The 27,730-nt window shown below is 41.9% G+C and overlaps 2 protein-coding genes and 1 pseudogene across 2 annotated transcripts; all 3 read right to left on the bottom strand.

Moving 5' to 3' along the window:
* Nucleotides 1-4,837: 4,837 nt before the first annotated feature.
* LOC115669752 ((-)-germacrene D synthase-like) lies at nt 4,838-8,934 on the bottom strand (annotated as a pseudogene).
* A 6,182-nt stretch (nt 8,935-15,116) lies between these two features.
* On the bottom strand, nt 15,117-17,023 carry LOC130136768 (uncharacterized). The gene is made up of 3 exons (XM_056307104.1): nt 16,824-17,023; nt 16,080-16,242; nt 15,117-15,365 (listed from the first exon to the last, which is right to left on the bottom strand). Exons 1-3 carry the CDS (start codon nt 17,021-17,023, stop codon nt 15,117-15,119), a joined length of 612 nt encoding a protein of 203 aa, XP_056163079.1.
* A 456-nt stretch (nt 17,024-17,479) lies between these two features.
* LOC130136767 (uncharacterized) lies at nt 17,480-18,307 on the bottom strand. Its single transcript, XM_056307103.1, has one exon. It carries the CDS (start codon nt 18,305-18,307, stop codon nt 17,480-17,482), a length of 828 nt encoding a protein of 275 aa, XP_056163078.1.
* Between the last annotated feature and the right edge of the window lie 9,423 nt (nt 18,308-27,730).

The raw sequence follows: 27,730 nt of genomic DNA, 5'->3' as shown, positions 1-27,730 counted from the left end.
TGGGCTGCTATAGAGAAAAAGCCTTGCCAAGTTACTGGTTATCTTCCCCCCCTCAGGTCCTTTTGGATCTTTTATGTAATTATGCCCACTCTATGGGATCTCCTCTTTCCAAATATTATCAATAAAGAATTATTTCGATAAAAAAAAAACATGGTGGATGTACATGTGCCACCAACTTCAAGAACCGAAGAATTCTCAAGTATTTTGTGGCCTCCGCCAACTGAAATCAATTAATTATGACAGATTAACTTCTCTAGATGCGTATTAATCGCATTTTCATCGTTCTTTTCTTCACCATTATCAAGCAAACTGTGTCGGTCCCGCTCACCACCCCATTTCATTGAGGGTATGAATGCTAAATGGATCTAACGGCATCCCGTCAACCAAAGAAATTAGCCTGCAATTGAAAAGTTTTATCACCTGGTGCAGAAAAAATTTAAACCAACATAGAAAGTAAGTAGCGCAGCCAATCCTAACTCTTAGGAATGTTCTTCCCCACAATCTTGGCGGGTGCTATCCGCAAAAGATTTCCGGGCTTTCCAGGAACGGCGCCTTTGGCCATGACCACATTCAGATCTTTATCGATTTTAACAATCTTAAGCTTCCCAATCTATCTCTTTGATCCTCCCATCCTACCAGGCATCATCTTCTTCCCCTTATATACACGACCAGGCGTTGTTCCCGCACCAATCGAACCCAACTGCCTGTGGCTCTTGGACCCGTGTGTCACTAGACCTCTTTTGAAGTTATGCCGCTTGATCCCACCTGTCAGGAAAAACATAAATACTCAAGATCAGCCCGTCTGAGATATTTAATAAAAAAAATGCAATGATGAAGCATTTCCGTGTTTCCTTGAGCTGAATAAGAAGGAGCACATAACTTTACCACAAGAATAAAGAAAAAGAACCATCCCCTCGATTAATCAACTCCATATTAACAAGAATTGAGAAATTAAGAACCAAAGAAAGGCAACATACTAATTCTACAGCTAAAGACATCACGCACAAAAGTTATCATGATCTGAAGCCTAGAAAAAAGTCAAGACAGATGATACCATTTCAGAAGTCTATCCCATTATTTAGGTGCTCTCCCCACATGCAAAGGGTAAAAGTTCATTGATGTCAAAAGCTCGCACCCTAGCTCAAGGTATTCTATTCAGCCCGAGTCTGATGTGTCATTACAGAAAGGAGGATCTATTTTCCTTTTGATAGCCGGACAAGAACACCTATGCCTAAGAGAGCCGCTTAAAATTGCTGAATCTGATTGTAAGGCATACAATCATCAAGAGACCTGTGGAGTACAGATATCAACCACTGTAAACTACTTCCATTGCACCTCAACAAACTTGAATGGTACAAAAAAAACCCCAAGCTTCCACACTTCAGCAAACAGTCCGCGTGCTTTTGCACAAAAGACTAGATCCACATCGGTGAAATCCATGGAGCATCCAATTCATTTCCACATGTACAATCACATTAGCTGACAACAAAACAGGAAAAGTAACAAAAGAACATAAAAGATTTTAAAAATTAAAAAATTAGAAGATTCAAAACAAAAGTGCAAAAATTGTCAATGTCAGCGTTGGCCGTACCACGTAAGGTAGCTAATGTTTATGTTGGCAATTTCCGGCCAGAATGACTGCATTGAGAAATCATCAAAAGATTTAGGATTACTTTAGCCAAATTGAAAAGTTTAAGACTAAATTGATATATGTATAATAGGTTTATGACTTTTCGGGTAATTATCCCTATGACTGGATATAAGAAATACGAGGGAATTTTTTATCCAATCCTAATCTATTGCATCTGACTTCTTCAGTTCTTGATGACCAAACTCAACATGAGCTGTTGTCGATGCTCCAACATATTATCACTATCTCCATTGCTTACCTTATTTCTGATCAGACGTGAGAAAGAAGGAGAAAAACAAAATACAAAAAATACCTGTGTCAACCATAGGTGAGAAGCAAACGCCGTGGTCACTTTCTTTGGTTCGTATTTAGAAGATCTTCTTTAGTTCTCATTCCGAGCATTGTCGGGTTTTACTACATCGAGTTCGCCTGTGTGGTCGAGTTTAGGTAAATTTACTCATAAAATACCTTATTAACCTCATTCAAGCGTGAAATTCGCATCGTGCTTAGCCTCAAGTGGATGTAATTAGAATCCAATTGCCACATGTTTATGACATTGAAGGGAACGTAGAATTAACTAACATATGCTCACTCTTTAACAATTCATATTAGAATGTGTTTATTTCGGAAAAAAAATTTCATGATAAAGGAAATGCTTTCCAGAAAATCATTTTTCAGGAAAGTGTTTTTCCCATTTCTTGTTAGAAAATTCAATTTTCTAACTTTAAGCTTGCATATTTTCATTGACCGTAAATAGTTTTCCGTTGACTAATCCTTTTCAACAAACCAGACGCATGTAGAAGTCTAGAAAATCAATTCGCGGAAACTTATTTCACTCAAACAAACACACCCTTAGAGTATAGAGCATGTGACTTAGTACTTAATGACGCCCATCAAAGGAGATATGAGATCAAGAAAAGAGCACAGCCGCACAACATCACTCAACGGAACCGCCTCTCTTTAGTTCATGTATGTTCTTTTTTTCTAATTTATTTTCCTATTTTGGTTCTGTCTTTAAGTTTTACGGTTTTTGTTGATTTGGCAATGACTTGTACAACCACATCAACAAACACAAGTCCGATGGCTAAGTTGGATTGCCATGTCAGATGCCGATCTTACTGAATCAAATTAAAGGAATAATTTGGTCCTATTGAAAGAACATGAGGACCAAATTGAGCATTGAACAAAAGTACATGGGCAAATTATGGCATTGTCTCTTTAATTTCCAACCATTAGGTTATCAAATAGTGTTTGAGTTTCTTCTATTTTTTAAAAGAGCAAGGAAAACCTTTGAACAAAATTTAAGTGCCAACAATAGCCAATACCCAATGCTTTGATTTTACAAATTATGGTCTCTCCATTGAAAAAAAGAAGAAAGATTATACTTTGCTACCTTCTTCATAATGGCAAGTATAGAAACCTAGACAATCTGGCTTCAATTCGAAACACAAACTTTCCTCTTTATTATGGGTTCAATCACAAGAAATTGTACAAAACAAAGAAAAGTGCCACAAAAAGCAGAGACCCTAGACCAAACCCATCACCCCCACCATCATAGATAGAGCTATTGCTGTGTTGGAGTTTAGAGCTGCCAACGTATGTTATTTGAACTTCTATTTTTCGTGTAATAATAATAATAATAATAATAATAATAAAATGAAATAAAGAACATACATAATAAATTACAAATGACCAATAAATAACAAATAAAGAAAAAGAGAAAAAAAAGGGCGGGCTTCAATTCGGTCAATATGAAATGGGCCGACACTTTGGGCCTGGTTCAATTAGCGCAGCCCACTAATCCAAATCCGTGGCCCGTTAGTCCAGTTCATTTCAGCTTTAGTGGGCCTGTGAATCAGTTCTCTCTCTCTCTCTCTCTCTCTCTCTCTCTCTCTCTCTCTCTTTACGAAGCAATTCAGATGGAAGTAGAGGTCACGTGGATGGAGGTGACCAACGGATTCGTGATTCCCATATATAAAAAAAAAATCAAATGGATTTCACACTCGGATTCTAGAAAATTCCTGGACGATTTTACATCTGACATGTTGCAGTTCATTCTCGTGTGAAGCACCTTCGACGGTGTCAATTTTCATCGGAGGGACTTCCGGGACTTCCTCTTGATTGAAGAAAGAGCAAACCCAAGATTTTGCCAACAGCTCGCACAGCTCTTCCTTGTCGGCATGGCTGCACGAGGCTCGAACTCTCCAGATCTAGCGAGGTCAAGCCTCCCAACCTCGGGCGAGTCTTGCCCAGCCACTGACGTTAGGTTTAGAATTTTTTGGACAATTTTCCCTCCGAATAGATCTAGATAAAAACTCAAATAATTTATTCAGGCATTAGGGTAGAATAATATATTTAGCCCACTTTGGATATGGTACATAAATTAAATATGAAAAGGAAAAATCAGAGAACGGCTTTGTCTATTCTTCTTAGTGCCCTTAAATCTGGTCGTGCAATTTCTGTCTCTCTCTCTCTGTTAAGACTGTCGAAACTTAGACCGTAGCTACTGTGGTAGTCGTTGTTGACTACGTTGACCACAACAGGGCCATGTTAGTTAGGTTTTCTTATATTCATTTGACCTTTTGAAGTTATTATCATTAAATTTCCTCGCACTTGGATTTGCGTAAATTCAGCATTCCATCCCGACCCCGTCCGCGCATTTTGTGGTCGAGCGTGGAACCATAGAGCAATCTCGATGACTCTCCAATTATTTTTGGTTCGGATATGAGTTTTCGTCAACAATAGTGAACTAGTATTGATGCAAATAGATTTTCTGTTGTATAATCTCGGACCAATATCCTAGAAAAACTTCTCCTTTTTGGTATATTTGTCCACAATCCCCAGCATGTACATATTATGGTTAAATAATATTACCTCCATGGACAAAAATTCGGGTACTTATAGTGTTATTACCTCAATGGCAGAGTGGAAACATAATTTACTGGGACGATTTTCCACGTAATTACACTAATCTAATAGTTGAACTACAACTCGCACCACTGCCAGGTTTCATTTCAGTGAAAGATATTTCGTCGCGAGAGCAATTTTGGCGAAACAATTATGAACCATGAAACTCAGAGAAACGTACTACCATAAATGAACTTTTGTCCTCTCAATAGAAGTTACAAAGAATATGTAATAGATAAGATATTATACGTGAGGATAATTACGGGATGAAGTATTACGAATCATAAGATCCATAGAATATAAGACGAGAAAAGGGAAATTATGAGTTTTATCATGCAAATCAATTTTGAAAGTACATACTAGTAATGATATTTTCCCTCATGCATCCAAGAAAAATAGAGAGTTCAGAGGCATGGTTGATAGACCCTTTATTTTCAATACCACATCAGTGTGACGATGTTTAGTTCAAACTTCAAATCAGCAGGGGACTAACATAGAGCGATATGATATGATCTTTGACCTTGGTCTTCGAATGGGTGTAATGATCTCCGTTGGTGTATACAACATTGATAACCCGCGAGAGATTGAGAATTCGCATGAGAACCGGTGCTGGGACCGCGGTCAGACGAAGAAACTCGTCATTGATGTCCTTCTACGCATCAACAACTCGTTTCTGGAGTTCCTCCTCAGCTTCCTGCTCCGAGATGCCATTTTCTTTCATCAACAACTCCACCGAAGATGCTACGTGCCCCCTCTTTTGCTCCAACTGTATATCAATAAAATTGGTGTGATTAGGTCAACAGCGTTTCCGATTGAGTAGTGGTTGATCTAATTTCATTAGATTATTGGAGGATAATTACGTTTCTATTATACCTGGTGAGAAGCAATGTCATCCATGAACCTACATATGGTTTGTGAAGCCTTCAAGATCTTGCAGTCGCCGAGCAACCATTCAAAAGCATCTCTTGTGACCACATCGCCCATTCCTACAAGCGATGTGATCGCTATCTCTTCATAGCCGGTCGTTAATAATGCAAGGGACATGTATTCCTCCATCGTTGGTGTGTAGCCGGTATGGAACCATTTGGCTTCGTCAAAGTACCCTCTTGCTTGCTTCTTCATCTGAGAAATTAAACGTAAACAAGAATGTTGGGTTCCCGAGAAAAATTGAATTGGGTGCATATAAAGGGTGCCGATGATGCTTACGGCTTCTTTTGCATAGACAAGGCGATATGATCTTCCTTTCGTGGCCAGTTCATTCCCAATTTCATCATACAGATCGAGAAGCACCTTATAATAAGCTTGCATATACTCCGGTAGTCCATCCATGGCATCAACACTCCACCTGAATTCGAGTCCTTGAAAATTACACACTTACTCTACACATACTCGATCAAATTCAGAAGTTTGAGAAAGAGAATGCGGATTACGTACTTCTCAATTGCTTCGGTGAAGGATACGAGTTCTTCTAACGTGCCATAGACGTCATAGATATCGTCGAGAATGGAAATCGGGGCGATCACTCTGGTTAGTATATATCTGGCCTCGGCAAACTCCGGCCGGAAATATACTCCCGATATCCAAAAGAACAACTCCACAATCCTGTCTCTAGAGAATGGGAACTTCCTCGCAACATCTATATCCTTCCACCACCTATGATAAAACAAAGATGAGCGTTATTGAAAGTACGTTAGCCCGATGAATTCGCATAGTTCAAACTCACTTTTTCACTTGTAAAGGACTTTCAAAAGCACTAATTAGCAGGGTAAATTGAAACTAGACGAGTAAACCTTTGGAAAACACAATCTATAAGCTAATTTTAGATTATACTATCACGTGAAGTTAGTTGACCTTGTAATCTTGCCGAGTTCCTTCTGGTGTTGCTTCCTTCTGGTGTTGCTCTTGCAGTAAGTTGAAATCTAGCTTAGCCAAGGCGAGCAAGACCTTGTCATGTGAAGGCTCTTCTTGGTAGAGTGATATATAATTCCTTGCCTCGAGTCTTGGCAGCCCCTTGCGAAGTGGCTGATTGAGGGCACAACTCACTTGTTTCGCAATACTATTGCTTACTTTCATTTCATCAATTGATTCAAGTTGAGTTATAGCAAAAGGAAGTGCTTCCTCCAAAATATCATCGCCATGGCACCTTAAATGGCAAGCTTCATATAGGGTCAATAATCCGCGCACATCTGTGATGAGCGATTCCCTGAATTTGCCTTCACCGTCCTTGAATTTGTTAAAGACCTCTGTGCGACCAGCCAACATGGGACAAAAGACGTAATTGATTAGAAATTAGGAAGGCGTTACACGTAGTTAATGTTGTAGATTTTCTTTCACTTGTTTCTCCTAAAATTCGAATGAGCAATAGTAAATTTTGCGGCATTAATTTTCCAAAGAAGGAATTTTATGGGCATATTGTCGAATTGGTTCACTAAGTTTAAGACTTACCCGATGAGATATTGAAACCTTGTTGTCGCAGCAATCGAAACATAAGAGCAACCATGTGAAGGTCATCTCCCATAAAACCTCCATGATAGAGTTGAGAGTAACTTTTGTGGATATGTTCTAATTGCTCATCTATTTCTCGTTCAAAATGGTAGTCAATTCCCAAGCGTTGAATTTGATCAATCAAGTGAAGCATTTGTGAAGGCTTATCCGCGACATCAGTCAGCATCTTCCTCACCACTCCTTTCAATTCCTCGACTTGTTCCTCCACTCTTCCAAGGAATTTGAACTTCTGCAAATATGTAACACGCTATTCTGAATAAAAGCAAGCATGTGAAATATATATATTACAAAAAAAAAAAAAAAACTCAAAGGAAAGCGAAGTTACTGTGAAAAATAATAATAATGTTTTCTTGGTTACAAACCCATAGAAAGAAAATATGAAAACAAGGCAAGTTGTAATTTCTGATAACTCATTACGACGAGCATATATTCTCAGAAAAGTGAATTAATGATAAAGGCCAAATCATTTCATTTTGAAACTTTCAAAGAGACGAAATCTAAGATTATTCTCTAAAATCGAATAATCGATGACCAAATCATTTCATTTAGGTGGAGTAGTACTGTTGATGTTTTTAAAGGAGGGACTGTAGCATACGTCGGGTGCATACAATGTAGTCTAAACTTGTTAAACTTGACCCTGTTTGATGGAGAAAGACCGAGGGGGATAGTTGAATTGATAAAGAGGATGGAGATCAAAACAAAAGCTGAATGCCCGAGAAAGCAAAGACAGATTCAAAAGTAAAATCCACCATGTACGATTGGTGATACTTCTCTTGAATGGACAGCAAAATTACGATCGAAATCATCAAGCCAACCACAAAGTTCTGCTACTAAGACTTAGTCCTAAACCAACGCAACTAGAACCATGTATCCGCATTCTCTTTCTCCCGGATGGAAAGGCTAAGAGAAAAAAGTAAACGAGGAAGGAAACTTTTTTCTCGCTCAATCCCTTCATTGTTCTACCACTTCTTACTAGCAGTTCTTTCTTTACACTTGAAGACAACCCACTTTTTTCATAAACATGAAGAGTCACAGAGTTCACAAATGTTGAGAGCTTTCAGGCAGAAGAAGAGCTCAAAGCGGTCCTTAGCAGCCCTACTTTCACCATATTTTCCCTACGTTCACATATAGTGTAATTGGTACCTTCACAACATGCAATTGCAAAAGTTTTCTGGTTATACATTTTTTTTTACCTGGAACATGAATAATGGGTGACTTACATAGTGATGGATGATGAGAGTTTTCCGATATGTAACCAATTTATCAAGCAACATTGGGATCGATGCTGCCCAATAATCTAAGAATTATGGTGCATGTGTGTTACTGAAAACTTTATGATAAAGGATAATATATTCCATGTAAATCATTTCTAAGGAAAATGGATAGTTTTCATTTGTTTTGTGGTTTAGGGAAAATAATTTCCTTATTGCTAGAAGGGGAAATTATTTTTCCCCAATTTAAGCTTATTGTTTTCGGTCCATGGAAAACGCGTTTTCGTAGATCGATTAGTTTTCCGTCATCCAAATACCGGAAAGTTGAAAAATAATTTCTAGGAAACAATTGTCCTTTAAACAAACGGACCTTAGTTCTTTGATGCCATCAATTATCGTGAACATAGGGACTTTTATTAATTCTACAAAACGCAGTTGCACGAAAACAAAGGAAGAAGATAAGAGAAGAATTACTAACCGTTGAGTTGGAGGGAGAACCATATTTGAGGAAGTAATCACCCCATACGCTCTCGTGATATTCTGCCGACCGGCGTTCGACCCCGCCGCTTCTTCCTTTACTCGGAGAAGAAGATGGAATTACCGAAACCTGAACCGACATGTTCCCCACTATTTTCGTGCTTCGTTTGCGGATATCGGACGGCTACGCAAATCGAAGAATGGGGAGAGGCTTTCGCTGCGTTGCAGAACATCAACACTTGATGGGTATTTATAGGCAACATGTTCGTAGCCACCTCGTTACTTGGACTTAATTTTTCAGGGCAAACCAATCACATTTTAATGAATAATAACACGAGTGAGAATATTTCGTATGAAGAGAAGATATTCTCCTCGTAACATTATCGATCCTATCCATCCCGCCTTCATACAACAACCGATATTAGTAAAATTCAGATGTAGTAAATAGAGTTTTATTTTCTATCGAAATTACTCGCCAAAACTTATTTCTTATCGACTTATATTTCTCGGTTGGTGGTCGAGTGGCTCAGCCAAGGTCTTGCATTCAGCTGCCTGACTCACGGCATTCCTCTATTTTTCTAAGGGGATTGGGATTAGGTACTTCTTCTTGTTGCGATACAGTGGAAAGAGTTCTGCCTATACCATATATGACTATCCAATTTAAAACTGTTTTCTGACAAATGATTTTCCAACATTCCCATGTTTGGATGACGGAAAACTAATCAATCTACGGACAAACGTTTTCCATGGACTGAAAACGACAAACTTAGATTGGGGGAAAATGACATCCCCTTCTGCTAAGGAAATCACTTTTCCTAAACCACCAAACAAATTTAAACTAACTATTTTCCTCGAAAATGATTCTCATGGAAAATGTTTTCCTTTATCATAAAGTTTTCAGCAATACAAACGTACCACAAGTTTAAAATTTACTTCATTGAAATAGTAAGGAGCGGGACGATAGACGTTATTTGGATCTTTTTTTCATTTTATTTTCATTTTTTGCATATTAGAAAATTGTCCAAAAAGTCCTACGTAACACGGCTGGTGTTAACGTGGACAAGTTTTAATAATATTTTTTTAATTATTTCTTTGTTTTTCTTTCTTTCTTTCTTTTTCTTTTTCTTCTTCCAAGTCCGGTGAAGGTTGGCCAAAGAAAAAGAAAGAAAGATAAAAAAGAAAAGAAAGCATAAGAAAAATAATAAAAATAAAAATTTGAAAAAATATTAAAATATTATAAAAAATTTATTCACATCAGGGCCGGCCGTGCCATGTAAGATGGCGTAAGACGGTCAGCGTCCACTTCAACGATTTCCGGCTAAAAATTGACCGAATGGACTCAATTGGCAAAATGTGAAAAGGTTTAGAACTTAATTGGCAAAATTAAATGGTTTATGAGTGAATTGACAAAAGTACAATAGGTTTATAACTCTTTAAACAATTTTCGCTAGTATATTATCATGTCAAAACTAGTGAACAACCTTTCAGCGGCTCTGAGTAAAGAGCTCTTTTTCTTTAAATGTGAAGATTTCACCTGTCTAGAGTTCACCCCCATCGCTTTTGTCAACATCCAGGTACAAACTCTTCATGAAAATTCACTTCCAAAACCAAGGAGTCCAGCGCTCCTATGTCTTGTTTACAGTAACTTCATCCTCCTACCAACTACGAAGTGACATTCTTTCGGTAACAACAACTGACATTTGATACGCATTGGTTAATAGTCCTAGCTTAAAGTTCCTAAGAATAGACTTGTAAACTGATTTGACAAGATTTATAGAAATCTATCTATACCTTTGTAAGAAAGGAGGGTTCTTAGGAGGGACGATGGCATCCTTCCAAGGACTCTCCCTCCACTTGGTTCTATTTTTCTTTTCCTTCTTTTTCCTCTATATTCTTTCTCAATTTTATTTCGGACCTAAGCAAATCCCTAAAAAACTTCATGTCGGTTCTCGTTCGGATCTCGAGATCACCGAGATGTAAAAATTTCAGAGGGTATTCTATCTTCCTGAGGAAGATAAAGATACAGAGGGAATTGAGAGTGCGAGACGTGTGGATACTAGCACGTTAAAATAAGGAACCCATCCACGGAGCCCGTCTCACAGGATGGGGACAGGCCGCAGAGGCCCTCGTAGAAACGAAATCTCACTTCCTTTGGTGAGGTTACCTCTGACCTGAACACCAATAATTCAAGGGAAGCCCCTGATTAAGAGGTTACCTCTTAACCTCTTCCCTTTAGTCTACTTTTTGTATCTGAAAATATTGGTATTGATACAACTTACAGATACTTTCACAATCATAACTCATAAGCTCACATATACTATAATATGAGTAAAAAGTCTGGCACATGTAATTTCGATGAGAAAGATTGTTAATACGCAATTTTGCAAGTTTAGCTTAGTCGATTCAACAAACTGAAAAATTGCATATGATTATGGACTTGCTCTCACTCCCACAGTATTAGCAGTTATAATTAATTTGCGATGCTACTCAAATTCAGTTCGTAAAGAAATAAACGAGATGGTGCGCATATCTTTCTCGTCGGTTGGCTTTAAAGTAAAAGTAGGCAAATATGGAATTAAAGAAAAAGGATACTTGAATAATGAAAATTTGACGTTATTTATCCATATAACGGAAATATTAATGAAAATACTAATTGAATTATTGACTTCGTAGAAATCTTTGTAACCAATCATTCTAAACACCTTCATTATTTGATCGATAAATTTCTTTATCACACGGCAACGCGAAGATAACACCCTCATATATTATTAATACAAAGTCATATTCCGATTTGTATTAGGTGCCATCCATCAAAAACAATTGACAAAACACAAGTCCAACGCAAGCAATAACAGAGTATATACCAACGACATAAAGAAAACATTACACAAGCGGTCGTATCCATCTTTGATTAGAGAACTTTAACTACCCACTCTCTCGTTAACAATTAAATTAAGAATGGATAAGGTCGCTTATAGAAAATTTATCTACACTGGCAATTAGGCTTGAAAATCCATGAGATGCTTGGGGATAAATGGGGTTTTAACCGGGCTTTATTACATACTAAAAAATTCCACTGAAAAGGTTGGTGTGGTGGCGGTGATTTTACATTGTTTTTTACTCAAACCCATGAATATTTTACATTATCAATCGCGAATCCCCCGTGATGCAACGGTTCGGGAATTCTACGATTGTACATGGCAGGACTCAAACACACTTGGCACTATATTGAGCTGGCCTGATCCCCCGCCCGTCCTTGATGATGATGCCCCGGATAGGCTGGTATGGACTCCACATCCCTCGGGCTCCTTCTCAGTAATGTCTGCTTGGAACCATATCAGGAGAAAAGGCAATCCAGTTACTTGGCACTCATTTATCTGGGACCACCATATTGCTCCCAGACATGCCTTTCTCTTATGGATTATTACACTCAACCGGCTGCCTTCCCAGGTATTCCTCCTGCAAAATCGAAGGATTGACACTGCACTTTGTGTCTTCTGTGGTTCTAGGCCGGACTCGGTCAACCACCTCTTTTTTGAGTGCCCTTCTACACGTAGACTGGCATCCTTCTGGGCGACAAAATGCAACCTCCCATGGCGCAATCGACCTTGGCAAGACCTTATTTTATGGGCAATGAAGACTTGCGGTGGAGATTCCTTTGCGCACCGCCTCTCCCGATTTTCCCTTGGCGCGCTAGTCCATCTTATCTGGACAGAGAGAAACAATGCATTATTCAGAAACAAGAGCGTATACATTCCGGGTATGCGCAAGCATCTTCTCAAAGTAGTCAAAGACAAGGCCATATCCATTGGGAAAGTTCAGGATACTCCTAGGAATCGTGCCCTACAGAGGAAATGGGAGCTCCCGCTCTCAATCTTTGAAGCGAACTGGATGCCTGGGCTTTAGTTATTACGATCTTCTAGATTTGTTTACTCTAGCCTCTGTCTTCTTGTATAGTCCTCGCGGAACCACCTTTGACCTCGTCTAGACATCTCCATGTCCTAATTGGGTCACAGGCTGGTTTTGGCTTTAGGTTGTATTGGTTTAATGAATAGTAATATATATATTTACCTTTACCAAAAAAAAAAAGTAATTAACTTGAGGCCGGAAAAACAAATGTAAACTTAAAAGAAGAAAATCCAACCGACTTTAAAGGTTGCCATAATTTGGAAAGTAAATGTTGATACCTTAAGCCCTACAGAATTTAAAAGAAATTCCAACCACCTTGATCTTGTCCAATTAACCAAAATGTATGCTTAAATCCGATGGATCACAATGACATGAAAGCTTTAGATTTACTCCAACAACATATGCATGTCCTCTAGAATACGATGTCTATGTCTGTATAATTTAGTTATCCTATATTAAGTTTTATGAATTTTCTTAGTTTTTTCCTAGAAATATACTTTTTGGGGTTATTACTATTAAAAAGCTCAAGCTGGTATTCCCATGACACATTTATCTCAACCAATTTTTGTTTCACAAAAAATCTTGAATCGAAATCCCATGACATATTAATCCAGATTAATTTTTTGCTCACAAAAAATCCAAAACTAATGTCCTTGACCCAAATCTACCCTCCGTCAAAGTGCATACTTATCAACACATGTGGATTTTTCATGTCAGATCTATCATCCTCCACGTCCGTTGAAACGTATGTATTTTACCAGGATATTAGACAGAATGTCAACAGAGCCAATTGAGGTACTAGTTTGGAAATTTTTTGTTGTATTAACCCTACTTTTTATATAGACATTGGGCATTGAATATTTCAAAAAAAAAAACTAATGATCTATCCTTGGGCCTGTATCTATATTCCAATAACCATGTTTCTATTAATTGTTGGTTTGGACGATCAAGCTCCACCGATTATATCTTTCGTTCCTCTATGATCTTTGGGATAGGAAACTTAAATTATTAAAGAACAGAAAGAGGGGCACTCGTTAATAAATAAATGAAAAAACTTCCAATTTTTTAATGCTATGATTACTCTCGCGTTATGTATAATCACTATTTTTAGATATTGAATTAATTGCCGTATCAATTATAGTTAACATGAGTATTCCAAGAGCTCTCACTTTAAAATGACCCCCAAAAACAGCTAGAGTTACTCTTGTTATCAGAGGAAGAAGTCCCTTCAATGTCACGTCAATTTTCCTATATGTAAACATTTTCGATGGTTATAACGGCTTTTTCTTACTTGACTAGATGGCCGCGACTCATACGATACATGTATACCATTCTACATTCACATCCTTTGAAACTTGAAATGAAAATATCTCTTCGAAAGCTTAATTTACTTCTTAAAATCAAGGAGTCCAGCAGCTCCTATATCTTGTTTAGGGTAACTTCATCCTCCTACCAACTAGAAAGTGACATTTCTTTGGCAACAACAACCGACATTTAATACAACATTAGTTGTGTAGTCCTACCTAGAGTTCCTAAAGACAAATGACATAATTTTGCTTGGTTTACTTCCGTTTCTCACGTCGAATTTCTGAATCTTCGATCCTTTTCCGAAATTAAAATTTTCTATGGAAAACTCATAAAATTACGAGGCGACGTCCTAACGTTCGAGTGTGAAATCCTTAAGCATTCGACACTCAAAATCGGATCATAATTTGTGACCGAAATCGATCAATCATAACTATAGTTCATCTCGAGCTAACGGACGGCTATTAGAAATAAATTCTTCGATAGCCTTTCCCCTTTGGTTAGGATTCCCTGAGTGATCAAGTCAGGGCGAGAATTAACTAATAGAGCATCGACAAAATCACCATTTCGTAAATTATCAAATTGGATCGAATTTTCAAGATATCATAATTCTTCCCCCCTTGCAGAAATTTCGTCTCCGAAATTTGAATTTACATCCAATTCCTCAAAAGAAAGGGATACTGGCGCCTCATTATCTTTTCACTTTCCCACGTGGCTCCCTCGGTTCCATAGTGTTGCCACATAACTTTGACTAGAGGAATCGTCTTATTTCGTAGTACCTGCTCCTTCTGATCCTCGATTCTTACTGGTCTTTCCACGTACGACATTCTATCGTCCACGTCTATCTCCTCGTAATTTAGAACGTGGATCGGATCCGGCTCATACTTCCTTAACATTGACACGTGGAATAGGTCATGTACCTGAACCAACCTTGGCGGCAAAGCTAGGCGATACGCCAACGTTCCAATTTGCTCCAAGATCTCGAACGATCTTACATATCTTGGGCTCAGCTTGCCTTTCTTGCCAAAGCGCAATATTCCTCACATGGGTGATACCTTGAGGAACACATGATCTCTGACTTGAAACTCCAATGGTCTACGTCGCCTATCTACATAACTTTTCTGGCAACTTTGGGCCGTCCTTAGCCTATCCCTGATAACTTTAACAGCATCCTACGACTGTTGCACCAACTCGGGTCCCGTAATCTTTCGTTCTCCAACTTCGTTCCAACAGACATGAGTCCTATAGGGTTTGCCATACAACGCCTCGAAAAGTACCATTCTAATACTTTGCTGATAACTGTTGCTGTACGCGAACTCAACAAGATGTAGTTGTTCTTCCCAACTTCCTTTGAAATCCAGAACGTAGGCTCGCAGCATATCCTCAAGAGTCTGAATCGTTCCCTCGGATTGTCCATCTATCTACAGATGAAAAGCGGTACTGTATTGCAGCTTTGTTCCCATGGCACCTTGAAGACTCTTTCAGAACGTGGCGGTGAACTTAGAATCTCGATTCGACGTGATCGTTACAGGCACACCATGAAGGCGAACCATATGCCTTACGTACAACTCCGCATACTTGTCCATAGCAAAGTCCTTTCGCACCGGAATGAAATGAGCGGGCTTTGTAAGTCTATCCACTACCACCCAGATATAGTCATTACCTCTTTGGCTCCTCGGTAGACCCATCACGAAATCCATCGTGATATGCTCCCATTTCCATTCTGGTATTCCCAGCGGCTGCAGCAATCGGTCAGGCTTACAATGCTGGGCCTTCACCTGTTGACACGTTAAATATCTAGCCACATGCTTGGCAATATCTCCCTTCATGCCATTTCACCAATAATATTGGCACAGATTCTGATAAATCTTTGTGCTGCCTAGATGAATACTATAGTTACTGCGATGAGTTTCTGCTAAAATTTCCTCCTTAAGTCTTTCATCATTGGGCACGTACAACCGTCGACGAAACTTTAAGATCCCATCCTTAGATACTTGAAAGTCAGGTTTTCTTTTGGTTGCATCCATTTGCAGAATCTTTTGAAGTTTAGGATCCGAAGATTGCGTTGCTTTAATCCTGATTTGCATTTTGGGCTCAATTCTAAGAGTAGCCATTAAATTCGAGAGGTGACTTACCTCGAACTTGAAATCCAAGTCTCGAATTTCTTCAAGTAAAATCCATTCTTGAACCATCATATGCGCAATCGAAGACTTCCGACTTAATGCATCGGCCACCTTGTTAGCCTTACCAGGATAGTACGGAATCTCATAGTCATAATCTTTAAGCCGCTCCATCCATCTGCGTTGCCTCATGTTTAATTCCTTTTACGAGAACAAATACTTGAGACTCTGATGATCCGTATAAATATGAAACCTTTCCCTGCACAAATAATGTCTCCAAATCTTTAGCGTGAAAATGATCGCTGCTAATTCCAAGTCGTGCGTCGGCTAGTTCAATTTGTGCGGTCTTAATTGTCGGGACGCATATGCCACAACTCTCCCATGCTGCATTAAAACACATCCCAATCCTTTGTATGACGCTTTGCTGTAAATCTCATACCCTCCTGAACCAGACGATAACGTTAACACAGGCGCAGTAGTTAGCTTTTGCTTAAGCTCTTGAAAACTAAGCTCACACTTATCCGTCCATTCAAACTTTGTGTCCTTTTTTAGCAAGCATGTCAAGGGCATGGCTATAGCAGAAAATTTTTCCACGAACTTCCTATAATAGCCATCCAATCCCAAGAAACTTCGAACTTCAGTTACCGTCGTTGGTCTAGGCCAATTCATAACCACTTCAATCTTAGTCGAATCTACTGAAATTCCTTCCCCATAAATCACGTGTCCAAGAAAAGCTACTCGAGTTAACCAAACTCGCACTTGCTAAACTTGGCATACAACTTGTGGTCTCGAAGGGTTTGCAACATTGTCCTCAAGTGTTGTTTGTGTTCCTCATAACTCCTCGAATACACTAGAATGTCGTCAATGAACACGATTACGAACTTATCCAAATACTCCTTGAACACCCTGTTCATCAAGTCCATAAAAGCTGCAAGCGCATTTGTCAGACCAAACGGCATCACGGTAAATTCATAGTGTCCATAGCGCGTTCGAAATACCGTCTTCGATATATCTTTCTTTCTAATTCTCAATTGGTGATAACCTGTCCTTAGGTCTATCTTCGAGAATACCGAAGTTCCTTGAAGTTGGTCAAACAAATCATCTATCCTTGGTAACGGATACTTATTCTTAACCGTCGCCTAATTGAGTTGCCGATAGTCGATGCAAAGGCGCAACGACCCGTCCTTCTTCCTTACAAATAGAACCGGCACTCCCTAAGTTGATGCACTAGGACGAATAAATCCTTTGTCAAACAACTCCTGCATTTAAACCTTTAACTCCTTCAATTCCGATAACGCCATTCTGTAAGGTGCCTTAGAAATCGGCTCCATACCAGGGACTAACTCAATCACGAATTCTACTTCTCTTTCTGGGGGCAACCCAGGTAATTCCTCAGGAAAAACATCCGAGAACTCTCATACTATAGCTATGTCTTGCACCTTCGATTCCTCTACCAGAGTGTCAACTACAGTTGCCAAATAACATTGGCAACCTTCATCCAACAATCGAGTAACTTCAAGTGATGAGATCAAAGGAATTGATGGTCCTCCTCGATTTCCGACAAACTCAAACCCAACACTCCCTAAAGGCTCAAATTGAATCGTCTTACGATAACAATTTACTGTGGCTGGTTGCTTGGTGAGCCAATCCATTCCAATAAGCACATTGAAGTCAAATATCGTCAAGATAATGAAATCTATGCTGTCCTCACGACCACCAATAGATAATTTACAATCAGCACATCCTACTGCAGACACTACGCTATCCTTTAAAGGGGTAGAAATACTATAGACAACTCTTAGTGGTTTCGGACTTAACCCCAATAGCTCCACAAATTGCTTAGCCACAAACGAATAGGTAGCTCCAGAATCAAACAAAGTATAAGCAGCATGGTCGTGTAATGAGACCGTACCTATAATTATGGCGGGCGAGTCCTCCACCTCTTTCCTTCTGACAGCATAGACCCTTCCTTGTACTTGGGGTCGATTCAATTGGTTCGGTGGGGTGTTCCTCGCAGGTTGTCCTACCTGCTGCGCTGATCCTTGCGCTCCCGCGGCTTGGCATGGACAGTCCTTCATGTGATGACCGTGCTGACCACATCCAAAGTAAGCTCCCGTTCTCACAGGACACGGGGTTGATCCATGGTTCCTACGGCAAAAGTGGTATGTACTATTTTGATTGGGTGCCGGCTTCTTCACGCCACCTTTCCTGTTAGGAGGGACAAGGAACTTACTTCTTGTCATTGGTTTCTTCCCAAACCGATGATTATCCTTACTTGGAACAAACCGCGATCAAGACGCGACTGTCTTGTCCGCCAAGTTCCTCTCAATCAACTGTGCCCTCTCATACAACTCATCATAATCCTTCAGATTCAGAGGCACCACTTGATCCTTAATCTCGGGCTTCAGCCCATCCCTAAACCTCCTTGCCTTATCAACTCGATCTTTAACCAACCTCGGTGCATATTTGGACAATTCCACAAACTTAGCCTCGTAGTGGTCTACGGACAATTGATTCTACTGGAGACGTTGAAACTCATTCATCTTTTGTTCCCTGGCGCAGTCTGAGAAATACTTGTTGTAAAAAGCTTCCACGAAGGTACCCCACACCTGGGCCGTACCATCGGGGAACACCCTCCTTTGGGTAGCTTCCCACCAAGTACTTGCGTTTTCTTGCAACTGGTAGATAGCCAGCGTCACCTTGTCTTAGTCCAAACATCTCAGCAAAGCGAACACTTTCTCTAACTCCTTGATCTAGAGGGTTGTAGCCTCAGGATCACCCGCACCAGTGAACTTGGGCAGTTTGAACTTCAGAAATTGCCCCCACCAACTTATGCATGGGTTGATTCCCATTTCCATTCCCAGCTAAAGAAATATCTATAGGTATAGGTACAGGTGCAGGTGCAGGCATAGCGGCAGCGGCGGTGCCGGCGGCAGCAGCTTGATTACGAGCTTGCTGTCCTACCAGGGTCTCTAAGGCCTCAAGGATCCGGTCTAATCTAGGATCCTTTGGTGCTCTCCTTCTGGCACCAGTCTGACCTGGTTCGACTCTCCTCCTAAGGGCCCTCGGGTCGGGATTTCTCATCTTACAGGATCTTTGGAGAAACCTGCTTTCTAATTCCAACAAGGAATTAGAAATCGTGAACAACCTGCTTAAGAACGAGAAATCTAACAATCAAACACAGGCACAAAGTGTTTTCCTAACTCACTATCCCAAAACCCATCGCACCTTATCACTCCAGGTCTTGACCAAATTTGGATCGAGCTGACCTTGCTCTGATACCAATTCAATGAGGATGTCAGGCCCCGAACCCTATGACATGCAACATCCCGCTATGGTCGTTATGATGCGACGTCCCAGGACTCGTCGCCGACCCTTTCATTTTTATCTTTCTTTTTATTACGCATGCGGAAGCAATAACAACCAACACCTAGACAACAATAATAAATAGGGATAGGTAGGAAAGCGATTCACAACAAACAAACAACAGCACCATTTTAATATTCACTTGATTAACCCCTGGGAAACTTTTCTTTACAAGCCCACTTCGGGCACTTCCACAAAAAGCCTATAAAAAGATACCAGGCTGGGGTCGATCTACTTCACCATCAGTGGGTCAGTCAAAAAGTCAGCTTTCAGTCAGGTCTCTCATGAGCTATCCATATAGAGGGTTGGTGAGTCAAAGTAGGATGAATCAGGGTCGTGCTCCAATGGCTTAAAATCTGATAGATCCTCGGGAACAGGGTCGGGCTCAGGCTCAGGATCTTCTACTGACCCGTTAGGTGGGTCGATCTTCATAGGATCCCATATCTTGTACCCAGGACCCTCTTCCGGAGGACCGTCAAACTCCTTGATAGGTCCAAACAGATCCTCACCATCCCTAACAAACCAGGCCTGGAACTGGTGGGGAGCCCGATGATTCAGGCCCTCATCCACCCAAACTATCGTCCGATGGCGCTAAAAAACATATGGTTGGTCAGGGAACACGTGCGTAGAAACAACAGTGTCCATGTCCTGAGGTACCCCGAACCGTACCGGGTGCATCGACATGCTAAGGGCCTGAATATGTTTAACAATGACAAATGAGATAAAATCTCAGTAAGTTAACGGCCTAAACCCCGCTTAGGAGGCCAACTCGCCTCGAGGTTCCTAGTCAGGCAACCACACATCATATACTGATCGATCACATGCCGAATAACAATCGCAAGCATCTTTACCTCGCCTTGGCACACGTGGCATGCATAACATTAGTCAACAAACATCACAACCATGCACACAGCATAACACGTACTCGGAACACATAAAGAGATTTCCCATGCATCATGCATCTACACTCGTGTGTGTTTCGATTATAATATAAAACCACTTGGGCACGACCCATACCATGCCTAGCAGTATTCAACCCATAATCAAACACTATGCAACATGCGTGTTCCATTTATCACGATCCCTCTGGGCCACTACTGTCACGCCCCGAACCCTGACCGGCTCGCGACACCCCTTCGATGGCCATATTGAACGCGACAACCCAGGATGCGTCGCCGACCCAAACGAAACACCCAACGATAAAGGCAAGCGGAAGCGGAATAAAAACGACCCAGATAATAAACAATGACAACGGGATAGCATAGGCACAAATCAACAAACGCACTTCATAAAACTGACAGTCACTTACAACATTCAATCTAGGCTACTAACTTCAAGCCACATTTATCAAAGGGGGGCGATGGTTAGGTATTCTACTTCACTAAACAAAAGAGGGGGGCATCCAAAGATGAAACAAAGCATCAAATGCCCAAGGTCACTCCCAGTCTCTGAACCGCACGTGACGACTATCCGTCACTCCAAACCTGAAAATGTTTAACAACGGGGGATGAGATAAATCTCAATAAGCAGACAACCTATACCCCACCTAGGCCAATGCGTACCCAGACGAGTCTAACATGCAATCTAACCACCGATATAACAAACTTGCCAATTCACATTTACCTCGCACCGATTCACACGCCAGCTCTGCACAATAGATAATTCACCATAAAGCAATAATAATTCAAGAACATAACATCACCACTCAAACGCCATAACCACATATATTCAATCAATTCAATCACACTCAATTCGCATTCATGGCCGAGCAACTTTCCACGACCCGGGTCAACACCCCACACGTCAGCCCTCCGATCAATCCAGGCTCCGTCCCTCACTAGACCTTTCACACTTTCTCATGACCCGCGTAAACACACCTCAGGTCAGCCCTCCGATCAATCCGGGCTCCGTCCCTCACTGGACATTTCACACTTTCACACGACCCGCGTAAACACGCCTCAGGTCAGCCCTCTGATCAATCCGGGCTCCGTCCCTCACTGGACATTTCACACTTTCACACGACCCGCGTAAACACGCCTCAGGTCAGCCCTCCGATCAATCCGGGTTCCGTCCCTCACCGGACATTTCACACTTTCTCACGACTCGCGTAAACACGCCTCAGGTTAGCCCTTCGATCAATCCGGGCTCCGTCCCTCACTGGACATTTCACACTTTCTCACGACCCGCGTAAACACGCCTCAGGTCAGCCCTCCGATCAATCCGGGCTCCGCCCCTCACTGAACATTTCACATGCACATACACCACATCACAATTCGCCATTCTCACACGTCACACGAATCCAATTCAAATCACAAACTCATCACACTAGTCCACCAATCCGATACTCAAGTCGGCTCAATCAAACGTCAATTTCACCCACAAATGCCACGACAATCCGGTCATCGTACCCACATAAACCAGCCACTAATCATGCCACATAATCATCACAACTTAATCTATCAATTAACCACATTCACATATTGATCCTAATCCAAGCTTAGCCACTAACCCGATACTAATTAATCCCTAAACAAGTCTAATAATACCCATAATACTAGGTAAGGTTTAGGGAGTCGCTTACCTAAATTTGGCCTGGGAAAAATCGGGACGGGCCCAAAATGGCCCGGGTGAACAATAACGGCTCGGCATGGGCGAGGGCGCGACGGGCAAGGGGCTCGGCCACGGCTCGGCACACCCTCGGCCATGGCCCGAGGCTCTCGACCACAACCGGGCGAGCGGCTAGGCGCGGGCACGGGCACGGGCACGGGCACGGTGGAGATGGACAGCGGCTGGGACGGTTGGGCAACGGGCTAGGCGAGCTCCGGCACGGCTGGGCACGCTCGGGCACGGCCTGAGCAACGGCCAGGCAAGCTCGGCCATGGCCTGGGGTGAATTGGACGAGCGGCCGATGGCGACGGCGACTGGACGATGAAGGCTCGGCCACGGCCGGGATAGTCTGGCCAAGGCTGAGCTGGGGTGGCGTTGGGCTGTCCAGGTGAGCACGGCGGCTGCAAGTGGCTGGACAGGGTTGCTGGGAGCTAGGTGGTGGCGGACGGAGCAGCGGCGGAGGCCGGAACGGCGGCACGCGGTGGCTGGACAAGGCGGCACACGGTGGCTGGACAAGGCGGAGCCGGGGAGAGCTCAAAACAGGGGAGAGGCTGGGAAAGAGAGAAACAGGGGGAAAGCGGAGAGTCGCCTTGTGCCTTGAGGCGACATGGCGGTGTTGCGGGTGGCCGGCGACGGAGGACCGTGCCGGCGAGCGATCATGGCCCGGACCGGGGCGGACGCAATGGCGAGTTGTTGCTCGCGTGAAGTGTGGGCAGGCCAGCGATAGGCGGTTGCGGGCAACGAATGGCGGCGCGGCTCAGTCGGGGCAACGGTGGCGCGAGGCGGACGGCGAGGGGCGATCGGCAATGACTGGTCGAGCGAGCAGAAGCAGAAGCAGAAACAGTCGAGGCGGAAGAGAAAACCAGAGAAGAAGAAGAAGAGAGGAAGAAGAAGAAAAGGGAAGAAGAAAAAGGAAGAGAGAGGGGTGAGAGGGGACGTGCATGGGGAAAGGGGGGAGTGGACGGGCGCAGTGGGGAGGGGACGCGGCAGAAGGGGGGAGAGAGAGAGAGAGACAAAAGTCAACGCAATGATTGCGCGATCCAACGGCCCACGTTCAAACCAAAAATCGATCTAACGATCCACGAAAAAACCTAATTATAAATTAGGAAAAAGGCTAGAAGATATTAATTAAAACACACTACGAGGGAGGTGTACTAATCCAAATTCGCACCCAGTCCAAATTTCACTTTTCACTTATCTCGAGCAATATTGACGCTGGCCACAATAATATCGATACCGTTCAATTAAATTTGTCACGAAACTTCAATAAATCCGACACCAAAGTTCGGGCTCTAAATAACGGCCAAATTCGATCGAGTGCGATTCTAGCGAAATCTCTAATTTAAAAATAACCCAAGAGTGATTAGTTCCGGGCGAGATTTTATTATAAGCGCACTGACGAAATACACGTTTTATAAATCCCAAAAATGGGCCGAAATTCGGAATGTCACAACTACACATCAAGCGATACGCAGCGAGATGGTAGTTTTCCGGCATGACCGGGTATCGTCCCGCCTCGTCGGGCACGGCAACGTCAAACGATCTACAGAATGACGGCATTCCAATACGGCAACATCAAATGATCTATAGCAAGTGGTATCCCGTAAGGAGCATTGAATCCGCCATAGGGGGCCACGATTCGGCATTCGGAGTATCGGCTATCCAGATAATCTCCAAGCATTAGATAAAATCGAGCGCGATCTACAACAGACCTCAATAAATCGAGCATCGTCATGCGATCTACGGCAAGACGGCTTCGACATGGGACCACACGAACACACAAGCATTCAAGCCAATTCATATCTTTTCAATTAGCCAATGCAAACATGAATTGTGCTCGAATTAATGCCACATAACCAATTTCTCGTGACCACATGTGCCAACAGTTACTCAATTTTGTAAATCATCATTTCGAAACACGCTTTTCATTCTCAAGCCTCAAATTCCTTTCTCGAACATAATTATAAAATAATTTATTTTTAAAGATTCAAAATATTTTCTCGAATCATAATCATTCAAATCATTTGTCCATATACGCCAACTTATACGGCGAAATCCAACATTGGTATTACAATCCAAGCATAAAACAATCACAATTCGGTACTAAAAATTATTTGAAAATATGAATATTTGATTTTCGGAATTTGAATATTTTATTAATAAATAATTTTTGTAAGAATAAAATATTATTATTTAATTTCGAAAATTAATTTATTTAATAAAATAAATATCAATAATAAATTAATAGATAACTTATCGTCAAAATAGCGATAACTTATCGCGAACACAACAATAGCCTATCACACAAATAATCATAGCTTATTGAACATACCGATAACCTATCGCTAAAATTTACCAATAACTTATCATTTAAACACCGATAACCTATCACCACATCCAATGATAACTTATTATCTGCCGATAACTTATCATCAACAATTATCTAATAATCTAACGTAACCTATCACCTAATCCCACTTAACTAGTCAATAAATTAATCTAAACTAACCTAAGCAAGTTTAACACCCTAAACACGGGATTAGGGGTGAACTTACTCATCTAACTACCGCGATTACACGAGGACGGCGGCGGCGGCACGGTTATTTGCGGTGGTTTCCGGTTCAAGCTCGGCGGGAGGCGACCGGCGGCAAACGAGCGTGACAAAGAGAGCGGCTGCCAGGGGCTGTTCGGTGGCTATTTGGGGTTGAGTCAGGGATGGGATGGTGGCTGGTGATGGCGTCTTGCTGGCTAAAACGGCGGCGGCAAGTGGCGGAGGCGGATGGCAGCTGAACCGGCGAGAGGCGCAACTCGCCTTGGCTGGAATAGCTAGCGACGGGCTGTTCCGGGGCAGCAGAGGCGGTGCTGCGTGGCCAGGGGAAGAGTAGGGGTGGCGGTGGGATGACGGTGGGGTGGAGCGGTCCTCGGCGATGGCTGGTTCTGCGAGGAAAAAGGCTGGTCGCTGGCTGAAAATAAGAAGCATAACAAGAAGCAAAAGCGAAGAAGAAGCAGCAGCAGCGAAGTAGGAGTAGAAGCGGCGAGGAAGGACGGTGCACGGTGGTGGTTGGTCCAGAATGCTGGTCCAGTCGGCGGTGGCAGCAAGAAGAAACAGAACGAGGAAGCAAAAGTAGAAGCATGAAGCAGCAGCAACAACGGTGATGCAGAAGCAGAAGTAGCAGCGGTAAAGCAGAAGCAGAAGGAGCAGCGGTGAAGCAAAAGTAGCAGCAGCGAAGGAAAGTCAAGAAGAATAGGAAAAGAAGAAGAAAAGGAAGAAAAAGAAGAAGAGAAGAGAGAGAGAAAGGAGTTGGTGGAGTCGGTGGAGGGTGCAGCAGAAAATGGGGGAGTCAGCGGCGGAAGTCAGCCGGAGGAGGGAGGGGAGAGAGAGGGAGAGAGAGAAAGGGGAGGGTTGGGTTCATCATTACCCAAAAAATAAAGATCTTCCAAATTTCCTTTTTGAAATTTTCTTAAATTTTGTCCCCCAAAATCCATTTTGTCCTTGACCCGAGTACCGAATTACAGGCCAACTCATTCTTATGAGGTCTTGATGGCTGGGCCCCTCGGGCGCGAGGCCCAACGGGCTTTGCTCGGTTCACTTCCGTTTCTCGTGTCGAATTTCCGAATCTTCAATCCTTTTCCGAAATTGAAATTTTATACGGAAAACTCGTAAAATTATGAGACGACATCCTAAGGTTCGAGTGTGAAATTCTTGAGCATTCGACACTCAATATCAGATCATAATTCATGGCCGAAATCCATCAATCCCAACTATAGTTCATCTCGAACTAACGGGTGGTTGTTAGAAATAAATTATTCGATAGCCTTTTCCATTTGATTAGTATTCCCTGAGTGATTAGGTCAGGGCGAGAAATAACTAATAGAGCGTCGACGAAATCACCATATGATAAATCACCAAATTGGGTCGAATTTTTAGGATGTAACAACCAACCAATCACCATTTCGTCCCCAGTTTAGCCCTCAAGCCGTGCCGAACAGCCGCCCATAGCCGGCTGGTTTCTGCTGGAATGCTAGCTTCGTCGCTCGCCGAACACGTCCGCTGCTGCAGCTGCTGGTCCACCACTGTCCGGCCACCTAGCTAACACCACAAGCCGCCATTTCACACTAGGAACAGCCCCGAGCAGCCTCCGAATAGCCCCACAGCAGCCGCTGCCTTAGCCGCGCTCATTTGCCGCCGTCCGTCGAGCCCAAATAGGAAACCACCGTGGACAGTCGCGTCGTCGCCGTTGTTCTCGCATAATCGCCGTAGTTAGACGAGTAAGTTAACTCCTAATCCCGTGTTTAGGGTGTTAAACTTGCTTATGGTAGTTTAATTTAGTTTTAGATTAAGTTAATGGTTGTTTAAATAGAATTAGTGGATAAGTTATCGACGAATTATTTGATAATCATGGATGATAGGTTATCGTTGGACTCATAAGTTATCATTGGAAATCGGTGATAGGTTATCGGTGAAATTGACGATAGGTTATCGGTGATATCGTGAAAGGTTATTGTTGTGTTCGCGATAAGTTATCGCTATTTTAATGATAAGTTATCTATTATTTTATTATTATTTATTTTATTAAATAAATTAATTTTCGGAATTAAATAATAATATTTTATTCTTAAAAATATATATTTGTTAATAAAATATTTAAATTCGGAAAATTAAATATTAGTATTTTCGAATAATTTTTAGTACCAAATTGTGATTGTTTTATACTTGGATTGTAATGCCAATGTTAGAAATCGCCATATAAATTTAACTTGTATAGCTAAATAAATTGCTTGATTATTTTCAAGAAAAGATTTTGTATCTTTGAAAATAAATTATTTTATAGTTATGTTAAAGAAATGATTTTGATGCCTTGAGAAGGAAAGCATGTTTTGAAATGATGTTTTTACAAAGTCAAGCGACTGTTTGCATATGTGATCACGTGAAATTGTGTGTGGCATTGATTCGAGCACGATCCATGTTTGCATTGGCTAATTGAAAAGATAAGAATTGGCCTGAATGCTTGTGTGTTCGTGTGGTCACATGTCGAAGCCGTCTTGCTGTAAATCGCTTGACGATGCCCGATTTATCGAGGTTTGTTGTAGATCGCGCTCGATTTTATCGGATGCCTAGAGATTATCGGGATTGCCGATACTTCGGATGCTGAATCGCGGCCTGATGGTGAATTTGATGCTCGTTATGGGATACCATCTTACTATAGATTATTTGATGTTGCCATATTGGAATGACGTCATCTTGTACATCGTTTGACGTTGTCGTGCCCGACTGGGCGGGACGATGCCCGGTCATGCCGGAAGACTACCATCTTGCTGTGTATCGCTTGATGTGTAGTGGCCCAGAGGGGTCGTGATAAATGAAACACGCATGTTGCATAGTGCTTGATTATGGGGTGAAAACTACTAGGCATGATATGGGACGTGTCCAAGCGGTTTTTACCTTATAATCGAGACACGCGCGAGTGTGGATGCATGATGCATGGGAAATTTCTTTGTGTTCCGAGTACGTGTTATGCTGGATGCATTATTGTGATGTTTGATGACTACGGTCATGCATGACACATGTGCCAAGGCGAGGTAAGGATGCTTGTGATTGTTAAACGGTATGTGGTTGATCCGTATTCTATGTGTGGTTGCCTATCTAGGAACCCTGAGGCGAGTTGGCCTCCTAAACGGGGCTTAGGCCGTTA

The sequence above is a fragment of the Syzygium oleosum genome, unplaced genomic scaffold (assembly GCF_021117445.2).
Source record: "Syzygium oleosum isolate NSW1041296 unplaced genomic scaffold, Sole_v2.1 Sole_v2.50, whole genome shotgun sequence".
NCBI lineage: Eukaryota > Viridiplantae > Streptophyta > Magnoliopsida > Myrtales > Myrtaceae > Syzygium > Syzygium oleosum.
This window is presented reverse-complemented; position numbering and strand designations above follow the sequence as displayed.

What these genes read in the sequence shown, in the direction of transcription:
- LOC130136768 (XM_056307104.1), bottom strand. Translation starts at nt 17,023, where the DNA reads ATGCCGTTTGGTCTGACAAATGCGCTTGCAGCTTTTATGGACTTGATG. An exon ending in TTGTATGCCAAGTTTAGCAA is followed by an intron (nt 16,243 to 16,823) that starts GTGCGAGTTTGG and finishes GAGGCAACGCAG; the next exon opens with ATGGATGGAGCGGCTTAAAG. An exon ending in ACTTGGATTTCAAGTTCGAG is followed by an intron (nt 15,366 to 16,079) that starts GTAAGTCACCTC and finishes TTTCATCTGTAG; the next exon opens with ATAGATGGACAATCCGAGGG.
- LOC130136767 (XM_056307103.1), bottom strand. Translation starts at nt 18,307, where the DNA reads ATGACAAGAAGTAAGTTCCTTGTCCCTCCTAACAGGAAAGGTGGCGTG.